Source organism: Sciurus vulgaris, assembly GCF_902686455.1.
Source record: "Sciurus vulgaris genome assembly, chromosome: 10".
Lineage (NCBI taxonomy): Eukaryota > Metazoa > Chordata > Mammalia > Rodentia > Sciuridae > Sciurus > Sciurus vulgaris.
The window spans coordinates 123,398,405-123,424,091 of record NC_136470.1 but is presented as its reverse complement, the minus strand read 5'-3'; the positions used below and the strand labels follow the sequence as shown (position 1 = coordinate 123,424,091).

General features: G+C 35.2%; 1 protein-coding gene across 6 annotated transcripts in view; it reads right to left on the bottom strand.

Annotated features, from left to right (window-relative positions):
- The window catches only part of PPP2R3A (protein phosphatase 2 regulatory subunit B''alpha), a 150,090-nt gene that overhangs the window by 14,654 nt on the left and 109,749 nt on the right, over nucleotides 1–25,687 (bottom strand). For all 6 annotated transcript variants that reach the window (XM_079155007.1, XM_079155008.1, XM_079155009.1 and 3 more), the window contains 3 exons: nucleotides 15,416–15,591; nucleotides 14,602–14,720; nucleotides 12,637–12,743 (listed from right to left, as the gene is read on the bottom strand). In XM_079155007.1, the coding sequence (XP_079011133.1) occupies nucleotides 12,637–12,743; nucleotides 14,602–14,720; nucleotides 15,416–15,591 (402 nt within the window). The remainder of the gene's footprint in view (nucleotides 1–12,636; nucleotides 12,744–14,601; nucleotides 14,721–15,415; nucleotides 15,592–25,687) is intronic.

The window sequence follows — 25,687 nt, the reverse complement described above, 5'->3', positions numbered from 1 at the left end:
CTAAAGCACCAATTTTGGTTTCACTAATTCTTCAACATTGTTTTCCTGTTTCTCTCTCATGGATTTTTTTTAAATGTGATCTTTATTATTTCCTACTTCTTACTTGAGTCTTGTTTGCTTTTTCTTTTTTTAGTTTGAGGTAGAACCTTGTATTTTTAAAAATTTGAGCTTTATGGTCATACATAGTAGTTGGGTTCATCCTGACAAACTCATACATGCATGGGAATAGATTTTCAATACATAATCCCGTTTTCTCTTCCCCTTTCTCTCTCCCATCCTAGTCTCCCTCCTATTCTCCCCCTACTCTACCTGACTTCCTTTTGCTCATCTATTAATTTACATTTGATGGTTATTTAAATCATTCCTATCCTTCCCTCCCCCTTCCCCTTATGTTACCCTAGCTTCATCTATGAGAGAAAATATTTGACCTTTGAAGAGTTTCTTAGTTTGGTTTATTTCACTTAGCATGATATTCTCCATTTCCATTCATTTACTGGCAAATGCCATAATTTCATTCTCTTTTGTGGCTGACTAGAACTCCCATTGTGTGTATATGTGTATGTATGCGTGCATGTGTGTATGTGTATATTTCTTAATCCGTTCATCTACTGACAGACATCTAGCTTGATTCCATAATTTAGTTACTATGAATGGTGCTGCTATAAATATTGAGGTGGTTCTATCACTGTATTTTACTGATTTTAGATCTTTTGTGAAAATACCAAGGAGTGCAACAGCTGGGTCATACAAGTAGTTCCATTTGTAGTTTTTTAAGGACTCTCCATGATTTTCCAGAGTGGTTGTACTAGTCTGCAGTCCCACCAACAATGTACAAGTCACCTTTTCCCCACAATCTCACCAGCATTTATTATTGTTTATATTCTTGATCACTGTCATTCTGACTAGACTGAGATAAAATCTTAGTTGTAGTTTTGATTTGCATTTCCCTGATTGCTTAGAGTTGTTGAACATTCTTCATGTTTATGTTGGCCATTTTGTTTCCTTCTTTCTTCTTGGAGAGAAGTTTCTGCTTAGGTTCTATTGCCCCTTTTACTGACTGGGTTATCTGTCTTTTTTTTTTTTTTTGGTAGTAAGGTTTTTGTAGTTCTTTGTTATTAGTCCTCTATTGCAGGAGTAGCTAGACAAGGTTTTCTCACATTCTGTAGGTTTTCTTCATGCTTTTGTTCCTTTTCTGTGCATAGCTTTTTAGTTTGACCGCATTCACTTATTGATTCTTGGTTTTATTTCTAGTGCTTTTGGGGGTCTTGTAAGGAATTTGTTGCCAGCAGCTCTATGATGGAATGTTGATCCTGTGCATTGTAGCAACTGTAGGGTTTCTGGTGTAGTTCCCTATTTCTAAGTCTTTGATCCATTTCGATTTGAATTTTGTGGCAGGTGTGGGAGAAAGAGGGGTCTAATTTCATGTTTTACATAGTAGCTATCCAGTTTTCCTACCGGCATTTGGTTAAAAGAGCTGTCTTTTCTCTGTGTTGTATTTTTGGCAACGTTGGTCAAAGATCAGATGGCTATAGTTATGTGGATTGGTCTCCGTGTCGTCCATTCTGTTCCGTTGGTTTTCATGTCTTTTTGATGCCAATACCATGCTTGTTTTGTTACTATATTTCTGTAATATAATTTCAGATCAGTTATTGTGATGCCTCCTGCTTCACTTTTCTTGCTTAGTATTGCTTTGGCTAGTCTGGGTCTCTTTATTCTTCGAAATGTATTTAAGAATTGTTATTTTCTAATTCTGTGAAGGAATGTCATTGGTATTTGGTGGGGACTACAGTGAATCTGTATATTGATTTTAGTATTATGGCCATTTGACATAATTAATTCTGCATATCATAAAAACATGGGATGTCTTTTCATCTTCTAAGGTTGTCTTCAGTGTTCTATAATTTTCATTGTAGAGCTTTTTCACCACCTAGATTTGATTAATTCCCAATTATTTAAAAAAATTTTTTTTGAGGTTGTGAATAGGATGGTTTCCCTGATTTCTTCCTTGACTGAATCACTATTGGAGTATCAGAAAGCTATTGATTTATGGGTGTTAATCTTGTATCCTGCTACTTTGCTGAACTCATTCATAATCTTTAGAAGTCTTGTGGTGGAGTTTTTTTGAGTCTTCTAGATCTAGGATCATATTATCAGCAAACAAATAGTTTGACTTCTTATCTTATTTGTATCCCTTTTGATTTCCTCTCTACGGGTCACTCTGGTTAATGTTTTGAGGACTATATTGAATAGTAGTTGTAAGAGTGGACACCCTTGTCTTGTTTCTAATTTCAGAGGAAATGCTTTTAGTTTTCTCCATTCAGTAGGCTGTTGACTTTGGGTCTGTCATAAATGGCTTTATGATGTTGAAGGAAGTTCCTTTGATCCCTAGCTTCTCCAACATTTTTAATACAAATGGGTGCTGGATCTTACCAGAGGTCTTTTTTCTTCTGAGATGATCAAGTGATTCTTGTCCTTAATTCTGTTTAAATGGTGAATTACATTTATTGATTTGCAAATGCTGAACCAACCATGCATCCCTGGAATGAAGCCCACTTGATCAATGGCGTATCTTTTTGATGTGTTTTTGAATGCAGTGTACTGTTATTTTATTAAGGATATTTGCCTCTATGTCATCAAGGTTATTGGTCTGTAGTCTTCTTTCCTTGATATGTCTCAGGGTTTTACTAGCTCATTGTATGTATTTTGGGAGTGTTCCCTCCCTTTCAATTCATGGAATAATTTGAGAAAGACTGGCATTAGTTCTGTAAAGGTCTGGTAAAACTGAGCTGAGAATCCATCAGGTCCTGGGCTTTTCTTTATGGAAGCCTTTAATTGCTGTTTTGATTCATTACTTGATACCATTGTTTATGTTTCTATGTCTTTCAGATTCAATTTGTCAGTGTATTCCAGATTTTGCAATTTATTGGAGTATAATTTTTCAAAGTAAGTTCTGATAATCCTTGATTTCAGAAGGGTCTGTGATAATATTTCCTTTTGTGATCTTGTTGATTTGCTTCTTCTCACTCTTTTGGTTAGTTTGGCTAAGGATTGTCAATCTTATTTATCTTTGCAAAAAACCAACTCTGTTGCATTGATCTGGTGTATTGTTTTCTTATTCTCAGTTTCACTGATTTTTGGCTCTGATCTTAATTATTTCCTGTCTTCTACTAATTTTGGAGTTAGTTTGTTCTTTTTCTAAGCCCTTGAGGTGGAGCATACAGAAGCTTATATTATTGATGTTAGACCTTTCTAAGCTATAAATATCCAGAATACTGCTTTTCTTGCATTGGCTATATTTTCATATATTCTTTTATTTTCATTCATTTCAAGATAATTTTTTCATTTCCCTGTGGTTTCTTCTTTTGACCCATGAGTCTTTAGGAGTGTGTCAGGTAATTTCAAAAATATTTTGGGATTCCCATATTTTCTTTCTGTTACTGATTTCTAATTTAATTCTATTTGCTCAGATAACACACTTTAATGTAATGCATTTGAATTTATCAAGTCTTGTTTTGTTGGCCTACCATATGTCTGCCTATAGAAATTTCATGTAATTGTAAAACACAATAAATGTATATTTTTCTTGTTTTGTGGAGTATTCTCTGGCATTGATTAAAAGTATGTTAATTGTGTTGTCTTATTTTGTTGAAATTTACAATAATAATTGTTGAATTTTTAATTTTTCCTTAAAATATATTTTTTTTCTGTTGTTAGGTACATGTCTAGCTATTACATTTTAATGTCAGTGAAATAATAATTTTCATGTTTGTTTCATTTGTGAAATTTCTAGTTTTGACTTTTAGAATCGGGCAATAATTATGCTCTTACGTTGATTTTGAAGAATATTATAAAAGAATAATACTGATCATATGATGTAACCAGATGTAACATTTGTCATTTAAAAATGTATCAAAATATATAATTTCTTGGGTAAGTTTCCTTCCACTATTTTTCTGCTTCTGAAGTCTGTTTTATTAGTTTAATATTCACTTTAACTTACCCTGCCATGGAGAATTAACATTTTACTGAGCAGGGTTTTCCTAACACATGTAAGATGCTCTCTCAATCATATACAATCATCTGAATATTTTAAATCATCTCTAGATTACTTATAATACCCACTACAATGTAGTTCAGTACACATTTTTTCCAAAATTTTTGATCTGTGATTGCTTAAATGTACAGATGCAGAACCCCTAGATCAAAGGGCTGACTGTACTATGCCTCAAGTTTTGTTTCAGCATGGATACTATACTGGGTTTAATTACTGTAGCTTTATAGTTCATTTGCCTTGTACCCCACCCTACCTTTCTTTTCAAAATTCACTGCTATTTATGCTTTCGTTGTTCCACATGGGTTTTAGAATTATTTATCAAGTTCTACAACATATTTGGGGGACTGTATTAAGTTAATAAATTATTTTTAAACATGGCAACTGGGTCTTTATATTTTTCAGTGAAATTTGTTTTTTTCATATATATTTTTCTAAGTCACGTTATTCTGCTATTGTGAATGGTACTTTTTTTTTCCTGTTACATTTTTAACTGCTTATTTCTGGGAGATGGAGTCAATATCCTTTATTTGTTAGTGCTAGTCTTAGTTTGCTTAGATTTAAGATAATTTTTTTTCCTAACTGGACAGTTTTATAGCCCCACAGTTACTTGGGAGGCTAGGTGGGAGGATCACTTGAGCCCAGGAGGTTGAAAACCCAGTCTGGGCAACAACAATAAGACCCCATCTCAAAATTAGTGTTTTCCAAACTAGAAAATATATTAAATTATATCAGAGTGCCTTCAAAGAATCAATTTAAATTTTATGTATTTTTTTCTCTTTTAATCTGTTAATGACAGATTTCTAAGAATGGCTCTCTGTGTGCCCACTAAATTAAAAATTTAGAACAGCACTTGGTTACATAGTATGCTCTGTGTTTAAACTGCTTTTGTTTAAAGTGCTTAGTTGCTTCCTTATATACACTTTATTTGGATATATTTTGTCTTTTCCATATATCTTGAGTGGATAGTTTTAACTCATTTATTTTAGTATATGGGTTAAAAATTTCCTCGTCTTATCACATAGAATTAGTAATATGCTTTTGTTGTCTGCTTCTAAAAAACATAGTAATTGTTCTTTTTATGTCCTCTTTGCTTAAAGATTATTTTTAAAAATATTCTTTAATCTTCAAAAAATTTTATTGTATTTTAAAATTACAAGACGTATTTTTTCTTTTTTTTTTGGTAATTTCATGTTGCATTTAATGCGAATTATATGCTAGTGAGTTTAAAAAATTGTTACAATTTTCTTTGTGCTTAAATAGGCACTTTTATAGTGGTTCCATGTTTTTGGGTACCAAGTATATTGTTTCGATGAAGTCAAGCTTACCAATTATGTTTTTGTGTTATATTGTTTATGTTGTTATATTTTGATCTATTTAATTTCTTGGTTTTTACATGATTGTGGATTTGTACATTTCTCCTTGTATTTCTACCAGGTTTGCTTTAGATATTGCATGTATTAAAAAACAGGGGCCCTCTACCACTGAGCTACATCCCTTTTGGTTTTTTTGTTTTGTTTTTGGTACTAGGGATTGAACCCAAGGGCACAACCACTGAACCACATCCCCATCCCTTTTTGTATTTGTTTAGAGACAGAGTCCCTCTGAGTTGCTTAGGGCCTAACTAAGTTGCTGAGGCTGGCTTTTTTTTTTTTTTTTTTTTTTTTGGTGCTGGGGATCAAACCCAGGCCCCCAACTGAGCTATCTCCCCAGCCTGCTGAGGCTGGCTTTTAACTTGAAAACCTCTTGCCTCAGTTTCCAGAGTTCCTGGGATTATAGGTGTGCATCACTATACCAAGATTTATAAATACCTTTTAAAGCTTTGAATTCTGTTGTCTCTGTTGTCTTATTAATGTTGTCATATCTGATTTTCTTATTACTACTCATTTGTCTGTTATTTCTGCTAGGGATGAATCTAAAGAACAGCATACAAGTGGATTTTTATTCAGATTTTTGTGATTGACACTACATCTGGACTTATTCAGGCCAATTATTTTATGCTTTTTCCTTTTGCGTTCCCCTTTCTTACTATTATGGATACCTGTTGTTTGATTACTGGTACAGCATCCTTCTTTCCTTCTGTACATAGTCTCCATTTTACCTGGTTTGAATGGACCTGACCTCTGTCTAAGAAGTTCTAGGTCTCTCAGGAGTTTGTTCGGGAACTGGACCCAAACCAAGCCAACTAAGGTCAAATGACATGAATCTTGGGCATTTATTCGAATTTGTGAGTAAGAGACTTTTCTCTTTTCTCTGAACGTAGGTGATCATTTTCCCATCACATGTGAAAATCTTGCTCCAAAGTGAAAGAAACAAAAGCATACTTAAATGGAAGGATAAAGGCTTTCTCTGATCATTCTCAATCCTTAGAGTTAGTATGATCTGCTGTTCCTGGACTTTTTTATTCTGTAAGCCAATAATTTCCATGTTGTTCATGGCTTTTATTGTTTTGTTTTGCTTATGTCAATTTGAATGGAGTTTAGGTCGCTTGCCACCAAATGTGCTGGGACTGTGGCTTGGTAGAATGCTTGCCTAGCTTGGATGAGGCCCCTGTCATTCACCACATACACACTAAAGCAAATTAACACTTGTCTTTCAGCATGCTAAATTATCATCAGTCATTTTTATGTCAATTATCTATTGTTTTTTCCTAATAGCTGGAAATCATAATCCGGAGCTGATATATATTAATATTATAATTATATTGTAACATAATTATATTATCATAAATTATATATACCATATTTAAGTTTTTATATGTGTTCCATATTTGGGATGATGGGACATAATGGGCTAAATAGCTAAAATTCTGGGAATTATTTCTAAGAGGATTTCTCCCTAGTATCCTAATCAATATTTAAATCAAAATTTTTTTCAGCTGTGTCCACTGTGTCTATTCTATTCAGTCTGATAACTGCATTTTTCATTAAAAGTTTTTTTTTATTATTATTTTCTAAGACACTGGCTATTGTCTTACTTCAAGAATGTGACATTTTCCCTTATTCCTCTGAAAATAGTAAATAAACTATTACTTAAGTCATCAACTTAAGTAATAAATAAACTATTACTTAAGTTTAAGTTGATGACTTAAACTGATTATTGTATGTCTTCTTCCAAGGGTGAAAGTCCTTCCGTTAGTTGAATATTTTGATACTTCTCAACTGATATTTTCCCACCTTTCTATGCAGTTGAGAACAAACTGCTGCCTCTGTTTCTGCTGGTTGCTTTAGGAAGGGGCAAACAGTTGCTGGTGTTTTCAGTGAGAAGGCAGACAAGGAGGGCTGGTCTGTTCTGGTCTTGCTGCTGGGGTGTGGATCTTTCAGTGGCTGGGCTTTCTCTGTTCCAAATTCCCATACTCATGGCTTCCTTTTTCCTTTAGGGATAGGATGAGATATACAGGGGTTGCCCTACCTGGATACTGCTGCTTTTGGTTTAGGTTTCAGATTCAGGGATGCTCATGAATTGCTTCTCTCATTATGTGTAACAATTATCTTCTGCATTCTATTACAATCTAAGCTGCTGGCTTCTTTACTCTAATCCTATCTGTTTTCCTAGAAAGTTAGAAGTTTTATTTGAAGCTTTAGTAAGTATTTTGTCAATGGTCTATGGACATAAACCACAAAGGCATTTTTTATCTTTTTTCAGGGAATAGTTTATTATGTCTGCAAATGGATAGGGTTCATCCACCCACCCTTTTCTAGTTTTTGCTTCAAAGATCTGATGTCATCAGGATAATTCTTTTTAGCAGTCTTAATTCTTTTTATATTCAACCTGGATTTTTTTTTTGGGGGGGGGGGTCGTTATTGTCATTCCATAATTGAATTTTTCTTTTAATAAGTGATTCTATTCCTTTTACATTCATTGATCTAAAAATATTGGCCTTGGGGCTGGGGCAGGACTCAGTGGTATAAGACTTGCCTAGCATATGTGAGGCCCTGGGTTCAATCCTCAGCATCACATAAAAAGAAAGAAACAGGATAAAGTTACTGTGAAAAAAAAATTCTTAAAAAAAATATAGGCCTTAGTTGTTACCTTTAGTTTACACTGCATAGCCTGATTTTCTTTTGTGTGTACATGTTTTGTGATTGAATTAAAATATCTGAAGTTTGATTTAGTATTTCAACTGTTCATCTTCATTTTTTTTTTTTTTTTTTTTTTTTTTTTGCATACTGGGGATCGAACTCAGGGCCTTGTGCTTGCGAGGCAAGTACTCTACCAGCTGAGCTATCTCCCCAGCCCTCATCTTCATATTTTTAACCCCACTACTTAATTTAGCAGTTTTAGAGGGTATCTGTTAAGACTTGGTAATGAAACTAACGCATATATTTTATTTCTTCTCTGTACTTCTTAATCTCAAGTTATTTCTAGAATTAAAACATGTATTTCTTCCCTTTTTCTATATCCTAATTTTAGTTACATTGTTGTTTTTTTTTTTTTTTTTGGCATATTATGTCCTGTTTTCTTTTAATGCCCTGAAGTTATTTAGCCTTATTTTTACATTTAAAAGGATTGAATGCTCACTTTTTCTTTTTCTTTTTTTTTTTGGTACTGGGGGTTGAACCCCAGGGTGCTCAACCACTGAGCCACATCCCCAGCTCTTTTTTAATACAGTCAGGGTCTCACTGAGTTGCTAAGTGCCTCACCAAGTTGCTGAGACTGGCTTTGAACTCCCCATCCTACTGCCTCAGCCTCCTAAGCCTCGGGGTTACAGGCATGCACCACTGCACCTGGCCTCACTTTTATTTCTTGTCTACCACGGCTGCTCCATTTCTGTGCTCTTTATTTTGGGTAGTATCTTGGTTTTTAAAAGAGCTCAAGGGTGTAATTATTACCTCCAATTTTTACATGTTTGAAAATATTCATTTGTTTCTTTACGTTTGAATATTATCTTAGCTTTGAATGTAAGCACTGTTTCATAGTCTTTCAGCATTCTTACCGTGGAGGTATCTCAGACAGGTTGACTCTTCCCCCCCTTGTCTTACATTTTTTAAAAATGGGGAAAATAAAAACATCTCAAAATAAACCTTATTCATTTTTGAATTCCAGCAAATTGACAATGTATATCTGGAATCACTCATTATCAGGATTTCCTGCATATAATGTAACTTTTGACCTTTCATATTCAGGTCTTTGCTGGGTGTAGTGGCACACAGCTGTAATCTCAGCAACTTAGGAGGCTGAGTTAGGAGGATTGCAAGTTTGAGGTCAGCCTCAGCAACTTAGTGAGACACTGTCTAAAACTTTTTAAAAAAGGTTTTGGGGTGTGGTTCAAATGTAATGTGCCCCTGGGTTCAGTTCCCAGTACCAAACAGTAAAATAAAAATAAGTAAATAAATAAAGAGCTTGGGAGGTAGCACCCCTGTGTTTAATCCCCAGTACCTTCCCATCCAAAAGCTTTTCTGTTATCCTTGAATATATATATTTATTCCATTATTCTGTTGTCTAATACATATAAGTTAGATCCCTTTTGTTTTCCTTACATACACCTAATTCTTTTGGGTACCTTTTTGTTGTTTTCTATTTATCTTTCAAAGCCTTTTTCCTTGTCCCTATTATGATGATGATGATGATGATGATGATGTAATGAAAGTAAATAAATATATATCCATAACATGATTTTAATGCTTACGTAAGACTGTGTATAAATAGTATAATTTTATTAACCTTCCCATCAGATGCTCAGATTGTCTATTTTTTACTATTATAAAAATCCATATCTGTTCTTAACTATACCAGTGTTGCTTAATAAGATGAAAAAAATAATTTCAAAAAAACCTTAAACCATACTTGTGAATCCATTTTCCTATCTTATGATGTACTCAGGCTCATGATATTCAATATATAAATGATTTTAGGATTTCCAGGTCATTGATATAAAAAATGAAATCCCAGTTTTGTGGCTGAACAGATTAAAAAAAACTCCAGATCAAAAAAGACCCTTAAATCATGGGCAGAACTTGACTTTGCCTGTGAGCCTGTTTTATGCTGTTCATCCTTCCTGAAGTACCTCTTTTCTCCCTTGGACAACTCCTCCTCATCTTTTAGGTCTTAATGTAGTCATTGACCTCCTCTGAAAAACATTCCATGACCCCCTCCCCGCCAGAGAATGGGTTAGACGCATTTTTTTTCTGTGTTGCTGAAGAATCCTGCTCCTTCCACTCTAGAATCACACTGCTGATTTTTCTCTGATAAGGCATTCCACATAATTTATTGTCCAACAAGGATACTTTTCAAATTAAAAAAGCAAATAATAACTATAATTTAACATATTTTTCTTTTTATTTTTTAAATTGGTTCTTTTTAGTTATATATGACAGCAGAATCCATTCTGATATACAAACATTGGAATGTATCTTATTCTAGAATGTTAAAATCCCATTTTTATGGATGTACTATAAAACTTTTCAATGAGATGTTTACTTAAGTAATATGTTTTGTGTTCATTAATGCAAAAAGAATGTTTGTCCTAAATATATAAACTTTAAAAACAGCATAAGTAGAATGATTATTCTTGTTATATGTTCATAGTTTAAATAGTTCTTGTATGTGTAATATAGTGTCATTGTTATTTTACTTATGGAGAATATATTTTTGAAATACAATCATTGTTTTCAATTTTTTTTCATAAAACTGCTTGCAATCTTCAAAAAACCGTACCTATTAATCTCACATCACATAATCCAAAAAATTTTAATTTTTTAACCATGTGATTTTTGGCTTAAATATGGTCCTTAATTATATGGAAGGTTAATTATATTCATGAACTAAAAAAAGAGGGAGGGAGGTTGGTGATGGCATGTCCTGCACCCACACAAAAAAACTAAAAAGACAGCATGGTAGAGGAGTAAGACGGTACACTCTTACTACATTATCCACTGGGCTGGATATTTCCTGTTTATCATTGCAGATCCCACCCCCAGTTTTGTGTCCCAGGAGGCTGACTTGAACTGACCACATAGGGGCCTCCCTTGTCTTCTGGTTTCTGAATGGACACTACCAGGAGGCACCAGCAGATTACTGAGGGTATGAAGTTGGGTATTTTTCTCTAGCAGCTCTCAGTTGGGTTGCCCCAGGTTGGTGAAATCCCATTACTGAAAGTCACAGATTCTGTCAGGTACCCTTTTATATAGCCACTCTCTTTGTATTCTGGTGATGGTTTCCATCTTTCTCCCTTTGGGCCAAGGTAATGAAAATGGCTCCCCACTCTTGCTCGTTTTGGGTGAATGCATCATTGCTTGGCTTTTCTAAAATCTTCCATCTTTGCATACTTTTTACAAATACCTAGTTTGATTATACTTGTTTGTTTGCCACAGTTCTAGGAATTTATCCTATGGATGTATAAAATGTCATATATATAGAATGATTCGTTGTAACACTATAATTTCCAATAGCAAGATGTTAGAGATATAATGTTGGTAAAGAACTATAAAATAAGCTGGGTATGGTGGCACATACCTCTAATCCCAGTGACTCAGGATGCAGAAGCCAGCCTCAGTAGCTTATGAGATCCTGAGCAATTTAGTGGGACCCTGTCTCAAAATAAAAAGGGCTAGGGATGTAGCTCAATGATAAAGCACTCCTGGGTGCAATCCCCAGTACTTAAAAAAGAAATAAAACCAAAACAATGTATTTGCATTTGTATATACACACAGCACACAGAGCCTAGAAAGGCACACAAAGAAATGATAACATTGGCTGGGTAAGCAGAGAGACTTTTACTGTTTATTCATTTTATTTCCTTAACTATTATGTCATATGAATGTATTACAAAACAAGGACTAAAGAAGAATTAGGAGTCACTAGATAATGATGGAAAATGCTGGAAAATTATAAAATTGCTGAAATGTTCCAGCAGTCAAATTCTTGGATTATTTTTTTCTTTTTATTTGTTCTTTTTAGTTCTACATGACTGTAGAGTATGTTTTGACATATTTTGGATTATGAACATGATCCCTTTATGGGATTTTGCACTAACTAGTATAAATTATATGTAGAAGTTACTTGTGCAGGGTTGAATGCACAAAACCATATGTGATAAAGATATGTTTTAAGCATGCTCATCTTTTTTGAAAGAGCTTCAGTTCTTGTAGCTTCCTCCTTTACTTACAATGTTTACTGGTAACACTGAAGTAGCAGTATGACTCAGTGTTATTGGTTTCTATGAAAGGTATGACTTATTAAAGGAAATGGGACAAGAGAAGACTTTACCAGAAACTAAACCAAGAAGGGAAAAGAAGACCACTGGGAAAGGTATTCATTTAACAAAAGTTGGTTACATCAGATATTATTGTTATTCAAAAATAGGAAAAGCCAGGTGTGGTGGCACACCCAGTGGCTCTCCAGGCTGAGGCAGGAGGATCGCAAGTTCAAGGCCAGCCTCAGCAATTTAGCAAGTTCCTGTCTCAAAATAAAAAAGGCTCAAAGTAAAAATGGGGGATGTGGGGCGTAATGGGTATGTGCTGTTGGGTTCAATCCCAGATACAACAACAAAAGAAGAAAAACTAGAAAACGATTTTTCTAAGGTAGTTTTATATTCCTGATATGGGCACCCCTGTTAGAGTTCTATAAGACACGGGGAGACTCACCCTTCCTGGAACTGTGCTTGGGCAGATTCCTCTGCAACAAGTGTCTCATATTCCTCAGCAGCAAACCTGTCCCAGTCAGAGGGCTCAGGCCCATCATTTTCAACATCCTTGTTAGAAAGAGAACAGCCAGAGAAACAAAAATAATCAAAGAATTGAAGGTAGGTCATAACAAATGTATATTGCTGAAAATACTTCTCTCAAAAGTGCTTAAACATGTTAAAAGAGGTGGTAACACGCCTATGATGATTTACTACAATTTAAACAAAACAGTTTAGCAGCCAAATTTTTTTAGGTGAGATTCATTAACCTTGTAATCAGACATAGTTCTCCATTCCTTTCTCCCTAGCACTTCATGCAGCAGCATCTGAAGTGATATGTGGTTTGTCCATGCTCACCTGAAATGTACCACCCTTTTCTCTGGCAAATTTTTACTGTTTCTTTAAAAGCAAGCTCAGATACCATATCACCTGCGAGCGCTTCCTGGCAGCACCCCTCCTCTCCCAGGTCACTTTCTTCTCTCTAGATGTTTGCTACCTTTTGCTGTTCTGTCTTTGTAATCTCCATACACTCAGTATCTCTTCAACACAGGGAATTTTTTGGTACTTTCTGACTTGTTCTTCACAGATCTAACAAATATCAATAATCACCATCTCATATAAAGAAAAGTAAAGTTTAAATAGGGTAAAAATAACATAAAATAAAAATAAATGAAGGAAATAAACAATTTCTTGCCCTCCTACATATGGGCAGTATCTTGGATTATGTTCCAGGTCAAATGTCTTTCCAAGATGAAAATGAGTTAGTATTGCCCTACTTTGTAGTGTTGGTTATGCCTAGAAGAATGTAAGTACTTAAATATTGACTACACAATGTGTTACTTACCTATATTTAATCCGTGTAGGACCACAACCCCACCCTTTTAATACTTCTGACGTTGCTATGCATTGTAGACTAACAACTGGTAAAAAAAATTATTTTTTGCTTAAAATAATGGAGCATGTTAAATTCAATGAAATATTATATTGACTTTAGTTAGCAATAATGCACCTTGGTTATGCCCCAAGGTCAGCTGCAGAGTAATTGTTCTTAGAAGGTGATCTTTAAAATCTTACTATTATTTAGGTCAAACAGTTATTGAACATATGAAAGAATAAGAAGTGATTGCAAAAGCTTCCTGTAGTTGTATTCTCTCTCTCTCTCTTTTTTTTTTTGCGGTGCTGGGGATCAAACCCAGGGCCTTATGCTTGCAAGGCAAGCACTCTATCAACTGAGCTATCTCCCCAGCCCCTGTAGTTGTATTCTGACTGAGCAAAAACAGTCTTCCCTATTAACATAATTTTTTTCTGAGGATCCACAGGTTTTGGGGCATGAGGAAGGGTGCTCATCTCTATTCAGATGTAGAACAATATTTAAAACTGACAGCCATGAACAGCAATCATTAACACATGAAAAAGTGTTCCATTATCTGAAGTTAACAGAGGGTTCTAGATTTTACTTGGAAAGGGAAAGTTATTTATTATAGAATCCCAGATATGCTTAGAACAATTAAATCAAGGTCAATATAGTTTTTAATATAGATGTGCCTATTAATATATTTTGAAAGTTGGACAGTTTTTTCCAAAGGACTTTTTAAAACTATTTTCTAATACGTATGCAAGTACACAGTCTACACAGTCCATTCAGTGGATAGTATAGGCAGATGCAGATTATCTAAACTTGAAGATGCAGATGATTTAAACTTGAGATTGGCTGTGGGGAGAAATATGCTCTTGGTCCTTTATTCTGTTTCTGTGGTGCTGTGGATGGAACCCAGGGCCTATACACTTTATTCTATTTTCAACATTTGGTGAAAAGTTTTTAATGTTATCTCTTTAAGTACTGAGATTCCTATATTCAGAGACCATTTTAATATGTATCACCCAGCCCCTGATACTGTGACTCTCAAAGTTAAACTTATACTGGTACCTTCTGGACTGCAAAGGGATCTCTCTGTTCATGGTCCAAGTATTTCTCCAGATTGAAGAAGGTATCATAGAAGATGTGAGCCATTCTGCACCTCTTCAGATCTCGCAGAGTTATTTTGCCTACATAAAAACAAATATACCTGGTAAATTTCATCAAGGGCTCTTCTGGCAAGAGAAAAAACTTCCAGTGATGTCTAAAAGTTATGTACATGTTTACTGTACAAATCACATTTAAAAAATCAAGGTAAAATTCACACGACACAAAATTTAAAATGGTACAATTGAGTAGCATACTCACAATGCTGTACAATCATCACCACTGTCTAGTTCCATGGTACTGTCACATTAAAAAGAAACTCTTCCCTTCTCCCCTTACTTCCCAGCCCCTGAAAACAATCTGCTTTTTGTCTCTGGGAAAAATCTTTTTTCTTAAACAGTAGATCTGCCATCATTGCTGGTTCTACACTAAATAGCCAAGGAGAAACCTTAAATACTTCCGTTCTTGGGAAGCCTGTAAGAAAGACCCTAGAGCCAAGCATGGTGGTGCACACTTGTAATCTCAGAGACCAGGAGGCTGAGGCAGGAGGATGGCAAGTCTGAGGACTGCCTGGGCAACTTAGCAATATCCTGTCTCAAAATTTTAAAAAAGGGTGAGGATGTAGCTCATTGGTAAAGTGCCCTGGGTTCAATTTGCAGTACTGTGAAAAAAAAAAAAAAACCCTCTGGAAAGTTAAATAAGATAGGACTGATGCAGTATTATGTGCCCCACTCTGTTACAAAGGTAAACAGTGCAAACTGCCATTCACTGGTCTCACCATCATTGGCTGGCTTCACCAAGTCAAGCATCTGACACAGCAAATCATGGAATGGCAAGGGCTCAATGCCCATGGCTTCCATCCGTTCACACTGTTCCTCGTAGAAGTACTCCAGCTCATACATGGAGAGTACACCATCTCCATCCACGTCCATGCAGCGGAACCAATACTCAATGCTAGGAGATAAGGACACTCATTTTAGCATGGGCCTGGTAAGCGTCCTTTATTCATCCAGATTTGTTATTGCCTGTGTTTCTTTCTTAATTAATTTACATATATATATATATATACACTTCAGACTTAGACAAAGTTGTACAAAGTGTGTTAAAAAAATGGCAAACCTCTTCCTTTATTTTCTCATCCCAGAAACAACCACTTTCCACACCTTTGCTTTTTACCTTCATGCTTTCAGACAGCAATTCTTGTTTTTTTAAATATTTTTTTAGATTTTGATAGACCTTTATTTTATTCACTTATTTATTTGTGGTGCTGAGACTTGAACCCAGTGCCTCACACAAGCTAGGCAAGCGCTCTACCACTGAGCCACAACCCTAGTCCCTATTTCTTTTATTTCTGTTTTAAGAGCTATATATTGATTTTGCTCTATGAAAGATGAGATAATAGCTCTTTAACTACTTTATCTACTTTACCTGCACGCCCTTCCAAAACTTTTAATATAAACTGCTTAACACTGAGTTTAGAACTTTACACTTTAATCTCTTATTTGCTTGGTTTTCCATGTTCTTGACTTCTCCCCTCCTCCAAATCTCTGCCATCTGTCTAAATCCACACTTAGTTCCATCAGGTATTTTAGCAATTGCATTTTTTTTTTTTTCCAGTATTGGGAATTAAACTCAGGAGCACTCTACCACTGAGCTATATCTTTAGCCCTTTTAATTTCTTTTTTCTTTATTTTGAGACAGGGTCTCACTAAATTGCTAAAGCTGGTCTCGAACTTGGGATCCTCCCACCTCAGCCTCCTGAATCACTGGGATTTCAGGAGAGTACCATCATACCCAGCAGCAACTGCATTTCCTGATGAAGCCTTCCTTGGTTCCTTCCGATCTACTCTAATCTAGTCTGCTTGGTCTCTATGCCAGTTCACAGTTTCATCCTATGATACCTAGTGATACCTTTCTCCTGTATCTTGTAGCTCACATTTCCCTCATTCTTTTGTTTCTTTAATACAACAGCTTCCAGAAAGAGAGCTTGGCAGGTAAATTTTTTGATCTTTTTATTTTTTGAGGTGGGGGGGTCTCACTATGTTGCCCAGATTGGCCTCAAACTCCTGGGCTCAAGCAATCCTTCTGCCTCAGTCTATCAAGTAGCTGAGACTACAGGTAGACAACACCTCACCCAGCCTAGATCTTGGATATTTGAAAGTACCTTTTTCCTACTCTTAGTTTGTATTTTGGCTAGTTACAGAATTAAAGGTTGGTGTTGCTTTTCCTTAGATTTTTAAAGGCACTGATAAACAGTCTTTTGTCTGTTCAGTGTTACTGAGAAGTTTAAATCCATGTTGATATCTGATCCTTTCACTGTAACCGACAGAGGTGCCTCTGAGTCCCTGGTGGTTTGAAATATGATGGAGTGCCTTGGTCTGGATCTAACTCATCGATTTGCTGGGCTTTTCTGAGAAGCTATTCACTTTGGAAACTAGTTATCTTTCAGTCCTTGGAAATTTTCAAGGACTGAAAATTTTCTTTCTTTCCTATCCCTCTTCCTCCTTCTGTTCTTTTTTCCTACAGCTTCTGTTATTCAAACCATGCATTTGAAATGTGGCTAGTCCAATATGAAATGGTCTAAGTGTAAATATACAATAGGTTTTTGAAGACTTAGTATAAAGAAATGAATGTCAGTAATGCATTTTACATGTTACAATGATAATCTTTTGGGTATACTGGGGTAAATGAGTTACATAATTAAAATTAATTGTACCTACTGGCCTGTTTCTCTAATTTTTTTTTTTTTGGCGGTACTGGGGATTGATCCCAGGGCCTTGTGCTCGCAAGGCAAGCACTTTACCAACTGAGCTATATCCCTAGCCCATGTTTCTCAAATTTTTATACCTTGTTTTTATTTTTGATTGTTTCTTCTTTTTTAAAATTGTTTTTTCTAGGAGGTTTGCTTAGCTTCATTTTCTAAATATTCTGATTTTTTATTCTGTTATTATAGTTTTGATTTTGTAGTTCTTTTATTGGTTCCCTGAGCACTCTTTTTTTTTTTTTTTTTCCAAATAAAACAACCTTTCTGTTCACATTCTGTGAGTGCAATTTTTTTCTCTTATCTCTCTCAGGGTGTTAATCACAGTGTTTTGTCATTGCTTAAGTTTTCTTTTCTCAAAGTCTGTTTCTCTGAGTTATTGCCTGCTTGTATTTGTTTGATTAAGAGGCTCTACTCAGATACCTACTGAACCCTTGTTTTCTGCTCATATTTAAGAGCAGATGCTGAAAAGCTGATTGGAAGTTCTGATCCATTGGTTTGTTGACTCTGGGATTTACTGTAAAATGATCTGGCTTGGTTCTTTCCTTGGGGATGACCCAGTTTCAAACCATCAGGCCTTTATTAGGCTAGTCAGATTCCTCAGAAAAGCATTTTTTTAGTCTCTTGCTTGGAAGTTCAGTCATGATGAGAGCATCTGGTTTGAACGAAATGAAGACTGGGCATCTCAGCATTTAGTACGCACATACTCATTTAATCTGTTTTCAATATGATATCTGCTATGGTTGGGACAAGAGTATATCCCCCAGAGTTTTTGTGTTAGAAGTCTTGGGCCCCAGAGTAATGATTTTAAGAGGCAGTGGGACCTTTAAGAGGTGGGGACTAGTGGGAGGTATTTAAGTCACTGTGGTTCAGCTCTCTGAAGCAATTAAAGCAGTTCTCCAGAGAGGGTTGTTATAGAAGAGCAAGACTGGCCCCGTCCTGCTTGCTCTGACTTGGATCTTGCCATGTGATCTCTCTTGTCTGAGCTATTGTTACTGTGATGCATTCATCATGAAGTCCTCACCAGAGCTGAGCTGATAGTAGTGTCATACTCTTGAACCTCCAAAACTGTGAGCTAAATAAAACCTCTTTCCTTTGTAAGTTACCCATCCTCAGATATGGATACTACATTGGTCCAACATAAAATGGGCCAATTCAGCATTCACAACTTCAGCTGATCAAGTGCTCCCAGATCCCTGGTACATCCAAGTCTTGAATGTTTGTACGTTTTGTTTGTATATCTGCTTGCTTTATTTTTTCCCTCTGCTGGCTTAGAATTTTGGTAGTCTGTCAAGTTTATATGCTTTTTCAGCTTCCAGACCTTTATTATTATATCTTTTCCTATTTCTTTTATTTTTGTGGGTTTATTCCCCTAGAAAACCTCTTCACTGGCATTTTAGTGGGGTTTTAAGATAGACAAAATATGCTACGTATGGTTAAGTCATTATCTTCACTCGGAAACTTTATGGCCACTTTGTCATATATGACGTGGTCCCTTTATACTTGTATCATCAATTAGTTACAGAATATGAAACCAATGGAATAATAGCTGGCCATAGGGAATAATATGTACTTTAAAAGTCACTAATTTCATGGCAAAGTAAAACTCAAAAGAAGGTTCTAGAATACTATTGGTTAAATTCACATTCATATGCATGAAACCATAGTAAGAAGAACCATACATTTAAAGGTCTGTAAAAATTTCTTTTGGGGAGAGAAAAAAACTAAGTTGTCCAAGTAAGTCACACTAAGATAAGTGTGTATCTTTTCTGAGAAAGATATATTTTACATAATTGCAACTAACTGAACATGTACCAACTTGATGAAATTGTACCAATTTCAATTGATGTTTAATGTTACTATTAAAGAACAGAGGGAACATTCATGGATCCAACTAAAATGAGGTAATAACAGGGCCATAATGAGGTCCAACCTTATATCTGTTCTGAGTTGTATTTTTAAAAAAGGGCAGACTATTGCCTCATTTTGAAACAATTCCTGATTGTGTAGAAAACCTTGAAGAGACATATCTCATACACAGAGTTACAATAAATGTGGTAGTATTTAGCTGTTATACCATTGTATTTATTTTTAAAATAATGTTTTTAGTTCTAAAAGGGTTGTAGAATCTCCTTTGGCTGGTCTTTAAGAAACTTAAAATTCCTTATTACTTAAGAGAATCAAAAGGAAGAAAGTCAATCTTGATTTTTGACAAGGACCTAATAGAAGTGAAAAGCAACTTATTTTACTAAGGAATGTAAACTGAAGTACTTTACCCACTTACATTTTCAAATAAGAACTAAGATAAAATAGTTGGTACAGTAATTAAAGCATATGCTGTGTAATAGCTCAAAAGAGACAAAGCTAGAGTGCAAAAAGACAGATACTGCCTGAATACTTGCCAAAGGCACATGATAGCAGCCTTTAAATATTTATATGAAGGATGTGATAGATGAATCATGTGATTCTGTGAGAATTAGAAAACACAAAGATCAATGCTCAAAAGACAAGATGTTTTTAGGTGTAGACATAGAAAAACTAAACAGGATGCTTCAGTTGGTAGTTACTTATCCCTTCAAGTTTGGAGGCAGGGGCTGGTTGGATAAACACATGTAGGACATATGCAGAGGGAATTTTCTTATTATAAATACTGAATACTCTCTGAAGTTTCTTCCAATGCAGATTTTCTAATGTTTTTCTTACCAACGGTAACTTATCTTCTTAGAGCCTAAAAGCAATGATTACTCATTAGAAGAAAATAAGAAAACAGAAAAGCACACAGAAGGGCTGGGGTTGTGGCTCAGTGGTAGAGCACTTGCCTAGCATGTGTGAGGCACTGGGTTCGATCCTTGGTACCACATTTGAATAAAATAAAGGTCCACTGACAACTAAAAAAATAAAATAAAATAAAAAGCACACAGAAGGAAAACTTTGTTCAACTTTTGCTATGTTTGCCATCATTTTTCAAAGGATACTTCTATCAATAAAAAATCATATTTGTCTAATTTTAGACATAAACAAGATTACTGCTTGTTCTTAGGCTGGATGAAATTAAGTTCTGGACTGGTGATTTCTTAGCCCTGATATAAACTCCTATAAGCTATTCAAGAACAAAGTTATAGAAAATGCCATCATTGCAAAGGGAGTGACTAAATATGTATTCCTTCATATATTTGGTATACATATTTTAGCATCTACTACATTCAAAGGCACTGACCTAGTGCCATTATGTATAATAAAAGTGAAAGAAATAGTTGCTAGAGATGACACCTGGATAGATGACTAACAGAAGCAGAATGTAATAAAAACTGGGGCAGTGATTCAAAGACACACCAAAATAAGGCTGTCCACAAAAGAAACAGTCTACCCTAAAGACATTTTCCATTATCTACCCCTGTTGGGACCAGGTACACAATCTTAATACCCTAACTTTGCACACAGTATCTTACACAGCACTTTTCACACTTTATTGAATGTATTACTTATTTTCATGAAACTCCTTTCTTCCACTCGTGTCTTTCATAAGCCAGAAAGTTGACTTCTGTCAAATGCTTCCTATTACATTTTCTTAAACAAGAGTTTGATTTGGTATTTCTTCAAATGACTGGAAGGATACAATGAAATTATCTGGCTTCGGAGTGAAGGGTTTAAGTATATTTAAAAGATATCACATGGCCGGGTGTGGTGGTGCACACCTGTAATCCAGGAGCTCATGAGGCTGAGGCAGGAAGATTCAGGGTTCAAAGCGAGCCTCAGCAAAAGTGAGGGGCTAAGCAACTCAGTGAGACCCTGTCTCTAAATAAAATACAAAATTGAGTTGGGGATGTGACTCAGTGGCCAAGTACCCCTGAGTTCAATCCCTGGTACCAAAAAAAAAAAGAATACTATTTAGATTATGTATTTCTTCTTGGATAAGTGTTAGTAATTAGTGACTTTCAAGGAAATTGATCTATTTCATTTAAGTCATCATATTTCTGTGTTTAATTGCTATACTCATCAATTATCTTTTTATTTATTTATTTTCTTATGTGGTGCTGAGGATGGAATCCAGTGCCTCATACATGCTAGGCACGCACACTACCACTGAGCCACAACCCCAGCCCCAATTACCTTTAAAAAATTTATTTGTTGATTATCTTTTAAAACATCCTAATTCCTCTTCAGTCACCCTTTTTGATTCATGAATTATTTAGAAGTGTTTTTCAGTTTCCAAGTGTGTGGAGATTTTCTCATTCTTTTTTTTTTTCCTTTTATGGTGCTGGAGATTAAACCTAGAGGGCTCTGCCACTGAGGTATATTTCCAGCCCTCTTTATTTTATTTTGAGACAAAGTCCCACTAAGTTGCCAAGGCTGGCCTCAAACCCATGATCCTCCTGCTTGCTTCAACCTGCTGCGTTGCTGTGATTATATAGGTATGTGCCAGTGCACCTGGATCACTTATTTTTCTCTCACTGATTTCTATATTAACTCCATTTTGGTCAGAGAATATACTCTAATTTCAATCCTTTTTTAAAAAGCTTTATTGAAATATATTTCACATCATGTTTTCATTTAAAATACATAATTCAATGCTTTTTGCTATATTTACAGAGTTGTATAACTATCACCACAGTTAATTTTGGGATACTTTCACCACCTCCAAAAAGAAATTCCATACCCACTAGCACTCATTTCTCTTTTCCTCTAGGCCCCTGGTAGATCAGGCAATCACTAACCTACTTTCTGTATCTACAGATTTGCCTGGTTTGGACAACTCATATGTAGTCACTCATTGCTTAACATCAGAAATACATTCTGAGAAATGTGGTTAGGCAATTTCACTGTTGTATGAACATCACAGCATGTACTTACACAAACTAAGATGTCTATGATATCACTAGGTGACAATCCAATGAGACCACTGTCTTGTATGTGACCTGTTGTTGATGAAACATTATTGTGGCACATGACTGCATAAGAACTTACACAATAAGTGGTGTTTTGTGTTTGTCATCTTTTCTGTCACATAATGTTACCAAGATTCAACCACGTGTATTATATACTTCATTTCTTCTTTACTACTAAATAATATTTGATTATATGGGTATATCACATTTGTTTGTTCACCAAATGATGGACATTTGGGTTGTTCCTACTCTTTGTCTATTAGAAATAATGCTGCTACAGATATGGATATACATATTTTTGTGTGGATATGTCTTCATTTCTCTTGTGTATATACCTATGAGTGGAATTGCTGAATCATGAGGTAACTCTACATTTAACCATCTGAAGAACTGTCAGACTATTTTCCATAGTGGCTTTGCCATTTTACATTCCTACCAGTAGTTAATAAGGGTTCTGATTTCTCTTGATCCTCACCAACACTTGTTATCATCTGACTTTTTTTTTTTTTAGCAAAACAAAGAAACTTTATTTATAAAAAATTTATCCTGGGGCTGGGGATATAGCTCAGTTAGTAGAGTGCTTGCCTTGCAAGCAAAAGGCCCTGGGTTCAATCCCCAGCACCACATAATTATAAAAAAAATTATTCTTATCAATAAAACTCCAATGTTGATCCAGGAAACCTAGAAATTCTAGAGCATAAAGTCAACATTTAGTGGTTTTAAAACACTAACTGACCCCTGTTTTCTCTTCTTTCTCCTTCACAGTTCTATGACTTTAATATTTGAATAGAATACTTAAAATGAACAATATTTTAGAATTCTTCAAAATAAAATAACATACCAATCTGTAATTTTAATTTTGTCTCTGCTAAAATATTTGGAAATGAAGTTTAGTATATATCCTCAATATTAACATATTACATTTAAGATTTTCTTCAAGGTGGTGTTATACATTTATGATTGTATTAATTTTCAAAAATTTTGTTTCTTCTTCCATGAGAAAGAGATATTAATATTCCATGAACCCCAGGCTTTTCCATGGGACTTATATTTTTATTTTGTTTTTTTATTTGTTCTAATTGGTTATAAAGGACAGAATGCATTTCGACACACTGTACACAAATGGAGCATAACTTCTCATTCCTCTGGTTTTACAGTGCTGTCACATCAGTAGTGTAATTATACATGTATGTAGGGTAATAATATTTGTCTCATTCTATAGTCCTTCCCATCCCCACCCCACCACCTCTCCCCTCACTGCCCTCTGCATAATCCAAAGTTTTTTCATTCTTCCCTACCTACCCCAAACTATGAATCGGCATCAGCTTATCAGAGAAAACATTTGGCCTTTGGTTTTTTTGGGACTGGCTTAATTCACTTAGTGTGATAGTCTCCAGTTCCATCTATTTACCTGCAAACGCCATAATTTCATTCTCTTTAAGGCTGAGTAATATTCCATTGTATATATGTACCACATTTTCTTTACCCAGTCATCTATTGAAGGGCATCTAAGTTGGTTCCATAGTTTAGCTATTGTGAATCGAGCCATTGATATGGCTACATCACTGTACTGTGCTGATTTAAGTCCTTTTGGATATATGCTGAAGAGTAGGATAACTGGTTCAAATGGTGGTTCCATTCCATGTTTTCTAAGGAATCTCCATACTGCTTTCCAGAGTGGTTACACTAGTTTGCAGTCCCACAAGCAATGTATGAGTGTACCATTTCCCCCACATCCTCACCAATACTTATCATTGCTTGTATTCTTGATAACTGCCATTCTGGGTAGAGTGAGATGAAATCTCAGTGTAGTCTTAATTTGTGTTTCTCTAACTGCTAGAGATGCTGAACATTTTTTCATATATTTGTTGACTGGATTTCTTCTGCGAAGTGCTTATTCAGTTCCTTTGCCTATTTATTAATTGGGTTATTTGTTTTTTTTGGTGTTAAAGAGTTTTTTGAGTTCTTTATATATCATGGAGATTAATATTCTGAGGTGCAGGTAGCAAAGATTTTCTCTCATTCTGTAGGCTCACTCTTCACATTGTTGTTTTCTTTGCTGTCAACAAGCTTTTTAGTTTGATTCCATCCCATTTATTGATTCTTGTATTTTTTTCACTTTTTTCAAGGGACCTTTATTTATGTGTGGTGCTGCTGAGAATTGAACCCAGTTCCTCACACATACTAGGCAAGTGCTCTACCACTGAGCTACAACCCCAACCCTGATTCTTGATTTTACTTTTTGAGCTTTAGATGTCTTGTTAAGGAAGTCAGGCCCTAAGCCAATGTGATGTGTATCTGGGTCTACTTTTCCTTCTGTTAGGTACAGGGTCTCTGGTTAATGTCTAAGTCCTTGATCTACTTTGAGTTTTGTGTGGAGTGAGAAATAGGAGCTTAATTTCATTTTGTTACATATTGATTTCCAGTTTTCCCAGCACCATTTGTTGAAGAGTCGATCTTTTCTCTGATGTATGTTTTTAGCGCCTTTATCTAGTATGAGATAACTATATTTATGTGGGTTTGTCTCTGTGTCTTCTATTCTGTACCATTGGTCTTTATGTCTGTTTTGGTGCCCAAGACCATGCTATTTTTGTTACTATAGTTCTGTAGTATAATTTAAGGTCTGGTATTGTGATGCCTCCTGCTTCATTCTGGGTCTCTTATTCTTCCAAATGAATTTCATGACTACTTTTTCTATTTCTATGAAGAACATCATTAGAATTTTAATAGGAATTGCATTAAATCTATATAGCACTTTTGGCAGTATGGCCATTTTGACATTAATTCTGCCTATCCAAGAACACGGGAGATCTTCCATCTTCTAAGATCTTTTTCATTTTCTTTCTTTAGTGTTCTGTAGTATTTATTGTAGAGGTCTTTCACCTCTTTTGTTAGATTGAGTCCCTTTTTTTTTTTTTTTGAGGCTATTGTGAATGGGGTAGTTTTCCTAATTTCTCCTTCAGAGGATTCATCACTCATGAATAAAAATGCATTAGATTTATGAGTGTTGACTTTACATCCTGCTACTTTACTGAATTTATTTGAGTTCTGTAAGTTCTCTGGGTCTTCTAAATATAGAATCCTACTGTTGGCAAACAGGGATAGTTTGAGTTCTTTTCCTGTTCATATCCCTTCCTTTCTTCTGTCTAATGGCTTTGGCTTGAGTTTCCAGGACTCTGTTGAATAGAAGTGGTAAAAGAGGGCATCCTTGTCTTATTCCCATTTTTAGAGGGAATGATTTCAGTTTTCTCCATTGAGAATGATTTTGGCCATGGGCTTAGCATAAATAGCCTTTACAATGTTGAGGTATGTTCCTACTACTCCTACTTTTTCTAGTGTTTTGAGCATGAAGGGGTACTGTATTTTTTCAAATGCTTTTTCTCTATTGAGACAATCGGATGAT